General features: G+C 34.8%; 1 protein-coding gene across 1 annotated transcript; it reads right to left on the bottom strand.

Annotated features, from left to right (window-relative positions):
* Window positions 1-697: 697 nt before the first annotated feature.
* LOC21391147 (tubulin alpha chain) lies at window positions 698-3,768 on the bottom strand. Its single transcript, XM_024167565.1, has 4 exons — window positions 3,565-3,768; window positions 2,120-2,354; window positions 1,645-2,015; window positions 698-1,554 (listed from the first exon to the last, which is right to left on the bottom strand). The coding sequence occupies exons 1-4, from the start codon at window positions 3,655-3,657 to the stop codon at window positions 898-900; spliced, it is 1,356 nt and encodes a 451-aa protein (XP_024023333.1). The 5' UTR covers window positions 3,658-3,768; the 3' UTR covers window positions 698-897.
* Window positions 3,769-7,837: the final 4,069 nt, after the last annotated feature.

The raw sequence follows: 7,837 nt of genomic DNA, 5'->3' as shown, positions 1-7,837 counted from the left end.
ATAAAATTACATCTCAACTCGAATTCTAAACTCGAATCAGCAAAGTGAACGAAGCCTAATGATTGAAAAATGCAAATACACAGGTACGCTTACTTTTCTCCCTTATCATTTTTGCCCGTTTCGTGTCTACCAAAAGAGAAAATCTTGGTACGATGATTCAAATTAGTTAATTCTAATTATGATTTTGAAATTAAAATTATAATTCATAATTTTAGGTTTAAATGATGATTTTGACATTATGATTCAAAATTAAGAATTTGAATCACCTTAAATCAAAATGAGAGTAGTTTTAGAATCATAATTTGAGTTAGTTTAAAATATCACATCAGATTCTGAATTATAATTCAGAATCATCCAAACCAAACACTAAAATTCAGAATCACTTATAAAATAAACACTGATTCTGAATTAAATTTCAAAATTATGATTTTGAATCTTTCTACCAAATGCACTCTATGATTAGACATTTTGGCTGTCCAACAGAACAACAAGGTACCTTATAAATCTAACCAAGCGCATGAATATGCTCCTGTATTGTGTTTCATTTCATCCATACACTTTCAAGAGCTTGATTCAATAAAACTATTACCTTCCTTTTTTCATATAATTAAGGGCAGATATTGCAGCCAGCAACAATCAAAAGAAAACGTATTCAGCCAAAACAAAAAATCAAAATCAAATGAAAGAACGGAAGACATAAAACCGAAAAAAGAGCGAAGCCACATTCATATCAGTGAGAAGTAAAGTACAGGAAGAAACAAAACAGACATCAAAGCTTGCTTCACACGAAGTGAAGCGAGCAACAAAACGCAGTTTGAAAAGTTAAAAAGAAAGCACAAGTGTCGGACAAACATAGATATTTAAGTTAGAATGCCACGGGTAAAATATGATCTCCGCTTAGTACTCATCTTCCCCATCATCGTCTTCAGCCCCATCAGCCTCAGCACCCACCTCTTCATAGTCCTTCTCCAGGGCAGCAAGATCTTCACGGGCCTCAGAGAATTCACCTTCCTCCATGCCCTCACCCACGTACCAGTGAACGAATGCCCTCTTGGCATACATAAGGTCGAACTTGTGGTCAATGCGCGAGAAGACTTCGGCAACACTGGTGGAGTTCGAGATCATACACACTGCTCTCTGAACCTTGGCAAGATCACCACCAGGAACCACAGTTGGAGGCTGGTAGTTGATGCCGCATTTGAATCCAGTGGGACACCAGTCAACGAATTGGATGGTGCGCTTGGTCTTGATGGTGGCCACAGCTGCGTTCACATCCTTGGGCACAACATCTCCTCGGTACATGAGACAGCAAGCCATGTATTTCCCGTGGCGGGGATCACACTTGGCCATCATTGAAGAAGGCTCAAATGCGCTGTTGGTGATCTCCGCAACTGAAAGCTGCTCATGGTAGGCCTTCTCAGCTGAGATGACGGGAGCATAAGATGAAAGCATAAAGTGGATCCTAGGATATGGGACCAAGTTGGTCTGGAATTCAGTAACATCAACGTTCAAGGCACCATCAAACCTTAGAGAAGCCGTCAAAGATGAAATCACCTGTGAACATCAAAATGAAGCAAATTAACACAAAAGTCTTGCACAATATAAAGTCAATATACCATATTCTTAAGGGAGAATAAAAATTACCTGAGAAACCAATCGGTTAAGGTTGGTGTAGGTGGGGCGTTCAATGTCCAGGGAGCGCCTGCAAATATCATAAATGGCCTCGTTGTCGAGAAGCACAGCCACATCAGTGTGTTCCAAGAGGGAGTGGGTGGAGAGGACACTATTGTATGGCTCAACCACAGAGGTTGAGACCTGAGGAGATGGGTAGACAGTAAATCCGAGCTTGGATTTCTTGCCATAGTCCACAGAAAGACGCTCAAGCAAGAGAGATCCAAGACCTGAACCAGTGCCTCCACCGACGGCATTGAAGACCAGGAACCCTTGGAGACCAGTGCAGTTGTCAGCAAGCTTACGGATGCGGTCCAAGCAAAGATCAACAATCTCTTTCCCAACTGAAAAGAAACCAAGGAAAAGATTTAAATATCAGCAATCAACAATTAGTAGGTGCAAGGAAAATGCAAACTGGAAAGGTCAAAACACAGAAGCAGAGCATTACTGGTATAGTGGCCACGAGCAAAGTTGTTAGCAGCATCTTCCTTTCCACTGATGAGTTGTTCAGGGTGGAAGAGCTGACGGTAAGTTCCGGTCCTAACTTCGTCAATGACAGTGGGCTCCAAATCTACAAAAATGGCACGTGGAACATGCTTCCCAGCACCAGTCTCGCTGAAGAAGGTGTTGAAAGCATCATCACCTCCTCCAACAGTCTTATCACTTGGCATCTGACCATCAGGCTGTCAAAGAAACAAATTCATAAAAGCTTTAGAACAACCTTATAAGGGAAAAATAAATCATAGAAACAAAGAACTATTACAAAGTTTAGATGGCAATAGATATTTTTTACAAAGAAAATATCATCCCTTCTTTAAGTCGGTAATACAAAACCAATCAACACATCCAATACATTTAAACAAAAAGTGCATGATGGAAACAGCGAGAATTAATTGCAAATCACATGAAATAAAGCATAAACAGATGATAACACCTTTGTGAATTTTACTGTATTATCTGGTTAAAAAATCAGTTATTCAAACATCAAGCATACCACTCAAATGTCTTCTAGATCTAGCCAAAAATATGCAGATACTAAGGCCTCGTTCATTTCACCGATTCGAGTTTTCAGTTTTAGGTTTCTACAGTAAAAAGCTCTTATAAAATATCACATCTAACTTTTTCTGCTACAGTGAAAAACTCTCAGAAAATGTCACATCTCAACTCGAATTGAAAACTCGAATCCGCGAAGTGAACGAAGCCTAAATAAAAGCAGATTCCATAAACAAATGATGAGATCTTGCAGATTTTATTTTATTAAGTATTCAAAAAACCTCTTATTGAGCATCATAAATCAACTGCTACATAATCTCAGATCTAGCCAAAAATTTCAGATCAAATCATTCCTATCTTTTATGCACGTCAATCAAAACTAAGGGCATGTTCTTTTGTCCAAAAAAACTCAAAAAAAGACAACTCGAGTTCCAACTTTATTCAAGTTCACGTTCTTTTAAGTTTCAACTTTATTTAACTTTACTCAACTTTATTCAAGTTACAACTTCAATTCAAATTATAACTCAAATTTAATTCAAAAATTACACTCAAATTACACTTCAAAAAACAACCCCTAAATCTGGTACACATTACATGTTAAAGAAATTGACTCAACAAGGTTCAACAAATCTAAAGAAAATGTGAGGAAATACAATCCTAATCGGCCTTACCCATGGAAACATAAATAAATAAATAAATAAACACTAGAACTAGTAAAAAATGTGCAAATCCAAGCGACAGAGCAATTATTCCGCTAAATGTACACAATAATAGCCCTAAACTAACCAAGTTCTCACCAATATGAACGACAATATACGATCAAAACTACCAGATCTTGTCTGGATCTAGAAGAAAATGGAAGAGAAAAAAGGAAAACCGAGAAGAGTGAACAATTCATACCTGAATGCCATGCTCAAGGCAGTAAAGCTCCCAGCACGCATTTCCGACCTGAATACCGGCCTGACCAATGTGGATCGAAATGCACTCTCTCATTTTGGCTCGAAAGAATCACGAAAATGAACGCGGAGAGAGAAGATCGAGAAAGCTCAACAATGGCGGACAGAGAAAATCTCAGAGAGAGAAAAAAAAAATGGCGTTTATCAAGACGCCTGCGCTTTGTGTGGTCTTTTTTCTGCTCTGTTTGGGATTTTATAGTCCGCGAGACGGTTGGGGAATTTAACCGCACTTCGGTTAACCATGGTTAGATTGGGCGTCAGAGTTAAATCCTTTCCGGTTAGCGCTCTTTTTTAAAAACCGCTTTTGATTGTCGAATCGCAATCGTTCATTTTCTGTGCCTTACCAACCTGTACGGTTACGATTGAACTGTTTGAATGTACAGCTCGTTCTTTAAAAGTGTAACCGTTGTTTGGCGCTTTTACAGTGGTTGTCGGGTGCAGATCTGTGCCTCGCTTGTTATGGGCCTTATGGCCCAGTGACCTTTTAAAGCGGTAATGTTGCTTCCTTAGCGGGAAAAAAAAAGAGCGGTAACGTTCTTTTAAAGAAAATTACAGATTCTATTTGTTTAAATAATTAACTTATTGAAAATATTCTTGACTAGTTTTAATTTAAAAAGTATAAATATGTGAGTTATTGTTAAGAGACGAAAATAAAAGGGGTTCATTTTAAAGAATATATGTTTAGGGTATGTTTGGGTCATGTGTTTAAATTAATGATTTTTGATTCTATCATTTTAAATTTAATTTTTTTTATGAGAGAAAAATATTATAACATAATCAAAACTATGAATTTAAATACATTAAACAAACAGGCTCTAAGAGTTAATTACATATATGTATTTGTTGATTTGGTGTCTCTAATTTACACATGCTGAAGGAATGACAATTATTTCAGTCAAAAGTTGGTTGTGGAAGGCTGCAAACTCTCACAAGTCACAACTAAGGTCTCGTTTATTTCACTGATTCGAGTTTAGAATTTGAGTTTTGCTATAGTAAAAGGCTCTCAGAAACAGTCATATCTAACTTTTTTATTATAGTAAAAAGCTCTCACATAAAATCATATCTCAACTCAAATTAAAAACTCGAATCAGCGAACTAAACGAACCTTAAGAAATTAACCAGTACACGTGTCATTCTTCTATTGGGCCTAGTTTGGTATAAATAAGGGATTAGTGATCTGTTGTAATACACTCTGTTTTTATAAAAAAAAAATCTCTGTACACGTGAGATTATTGAGAGATAGAAATTTAGTTGGGTGAATTTTTGGGTTTGTAATCTGTTTTTGGGTGTGTGATGTTTTCTTAAGAAACTCAGAGAAAAATCCCTATAAAGCGTGAGAGATTCTTGAGTGTCTAATCCCTGTTTATTAGTGGATTGGATTAAGGAAGAGATCCCTAACTTGGATGTAAGATTATTTGGAATACGAACCAAGTATAATTGCTGAAGTCTTGTTCGTTTCTTTCTTCTTTTGATTTCTCTTCTAGAAATATGTGTTCTTTCTTCAAGTGTTGTGGACAAATTTCCTCACAGTATTCATTAGGCAAGAAATGAGAAAATGAGGGCTTGTTCTTTTAAAATTTAATTTGAGTATAATTTTTGAGTTGAATTTGAGTTATAATTTGAGTTGAAGTTATAACTTGAGTTTGTGTTTGGTTGTGTACATTTGAGATAAGAATCTTTTTGAGTTTGTGTTTGAGTGAGTCAAAACTTAAATTTGTATTTAAATAGTATTTTAATAAAAACTCAATATTGATGAAAAATTTTAATAGGGTATATGGGTGAGGTTTTATTCGTCTTTTTGTTGTCAACACATAGAAAAAAAATCATCTCAATCAAAATTAAAACGAAAACGTTATAACATTTTTAAGAATAGAAAAAACACTGTTCATTAATTTGAGTTCGAGTTTATAAAAATTATTTAAATACAAATTCAAGTTTTGACTCACTCAAATACAAACTCAAAAAGATTCTTATCTCAAATCAATACTCAAATGTACACAACCAAACACAAACTCAAGTTATAACTTCAACTCAAATTATAACTCAAATTCAACTCAAAAATTATACTCAAATTAAATTCCAAAAGAACAAGCCCTCAATTTTTTAAACAAAAATGTTATGTCTAAAAAAATTAGGAAATAAGGGTAAGCTACAAGTGACCCTTGTGATTTGAAATTTTGATAAAATTTACTCTTTGTTCTTTAAGTTCCCGTTCATTTCACCGATTTGAGTTTAGAATTCGAATTTTACTACAATAAAAAACTCTCTAAAACAGTCACATCTAACTTTTTTGCTACAGTAAAAAGCTCTCACATAAAGTCACATCTAAATTCGAATTAAAAACTCGAATCAACGAACTAAACAAATCCTAAATTTACATATGAATCCTTCATATTTGAAAAGACCACGTTCTAAAATCTCAAGACAATATTTTGATTTAAAGCGGAATGATTAACCGCCTAAAAGATTGCATCAAAACAACCCGTTTCTGGAGCCAAAAAAAACTACACAAATGAGTTGATGGTCGTGTTCTATAAATCTAAAAATATGGACCAATTTCTGACCCCAAAAAAAAAATCACCATGCCGGTAAAAGTGTATATTGGAACCTATAAACGTGTAACCTTGTCGTTTCTACCATTGAAATGCAAAAGGGATCCGTTGAGGAAGATGCCTATAGGGATGCTTCCAAGAGTAAGTAAAGAATAGGCACTTCGTTTTTTTTTTTTCCCCTTTTTAAACGCGATAAAAAAAAAAAAACTTTCCAACTCTAATAAAAATTAAAAGAAAAAAAAAATTGCTCGTCAAAGATTCAAGTTTCTTTTTTTTTTTTTTAATTTTTAATTTACAAACAATTTTCTTGTCAAACGAAATAGAATTTACCAACGAATAGAATCATTTTGCATATAAATCATGGATCCCAAAAAGCACAAAGAAGATCATGTGGCGTTAGAACCGTTTGCTTTCCCACAAGTTCCAACCAGGATTCTCAATTTAAAAGGAAATTTTAAATAAGAGTCGTACCTCGATAAATAATAACCTTGTTTCAAAAATACTGTCTTCGGTTTCAAAATCGTAGAGTATGTTTCTCTTAAGTAGAAATTTTTCCATTTAATAAATAAGTGTAAAATGTTGTGGTTTGAAATGAGATGAGAATTTTAAAATATGTGGTTTGAAATATTGAAAAACAATGGGCATCGGAGAGGGGAGCGGGGGCGGCAGGATGGAGTGGATAAACTCAAAATTGGAAATATTTTTGTTCAAATAAATCATTGGTGTTTATTCTCTAGTTTTAATTTGTGTGTTTGTAATAAGGCGTTGATATTTCTGCCATTCTATTTTAGTTTGTTTATATTTCGTTGTTGGTCGTCAGCATGTATTCAGCCTCGTATTGTTAGTTTGTTGTGTCGCTGAAATCATCACGTTAAGGAAGTTGGCAATCATACTTTTCAGAACGCGAAAGTTAATTTTGATGGGAAGGATTTTTTCTACTAGAGCCTTGACTGTGCTCGTTAGTAGTGTGTTGAGGTGTTCTCCCGTTTTTGAGGCTCATGCATACCTCTATTCACTTGTTAGGTCATTAATATTATCATGTGTATTTGTATCTAATGTGGTTATAAAAACCGATATGATATTAATTATCTAATAACAATGCAGCTATTCCTTAAAAAAAATATTTACCAAATACTGGTTTATTTAAATTTTTTGGTTCAAATCATTTGACCATGTTTTACCAAATGGCCATAACAAGGGTTGGATCATGCCACTCAAACTTGAGATAAGGTGTTTTTTTGCGGGCATTTGACATGGCGATGGAATAGTCCCGTTCATTTCACTGATTCGAGTTTAGAATTCGAGTTTTGTTATAGTAAAAAGTTCTCACAAATAATCACATCTAACTTTTTTGCTACAGTAAAAAACTCTCACATAAAATCACATCTCAACTCGAATTAAAAACTTGAATCAGCGAACTAAACGGCCGTATCTTTACATATCAGTTTTCTTTCTTGATTAATGGGTCGTCGTTTGGGGCATAAGGCCACGTAGAGCACTCAGCCAATGTTGTGCTTTGTCCCTGCATTTTTTTTTTCTTTTTTTCCTCTTGTGTGAAGGGGGTCTATTTGCCCTTATTAATAATGTAGTGAATAATAGGCGATTCATTGAATCTATATATGATCTGTAAATTAAAACAGATTTAACTCTGAGTGCAAAATTATA

This window comes from Morus notabilis, unplaced genomic scaffold, assembly GCF_000414095.1.
Source record: "Morus notabilis unplaced genomic scaffold, ASM41409v2 Scaffold300, whole genome shotgun sequence".
Taxonomy (NCBI): Eukaryota; Viridiplantae; Streptophyta; class Magnoliopsida; order Rosales; family Moraceae; genus Morus; species Morus notabilis.
Note: the sequence above shows the minus strand (reverse complement) of the source record. Positions and strands in the feature narration are given on the sequence as shown.

Bases quoted from the DNA above. Each gene is read 5' to 3' on its own strand.
- LOC21391147 (XM_024167565.1), bottom strand. From the start codon at position 3,657: ATGAGAGAGTGCATTTCGATCCACATTGGTCAGGCCGGTATTCAGGTC. The intron at 2,355-3,564 runs GTATGAATTGTT...TTTCTTTGACAG, and splicing joins GCCTTGAGCATGGCATTCAG to CCTGATGGTCAGATGCCAAG. The intron at 2,016-2,119 runs GTAATGCTCTGC...GTTTCTTTTCAG, and splicing joins TGCTCGTGGCCACTATACCA to TTGGGAAAGAGATTGTTGAT.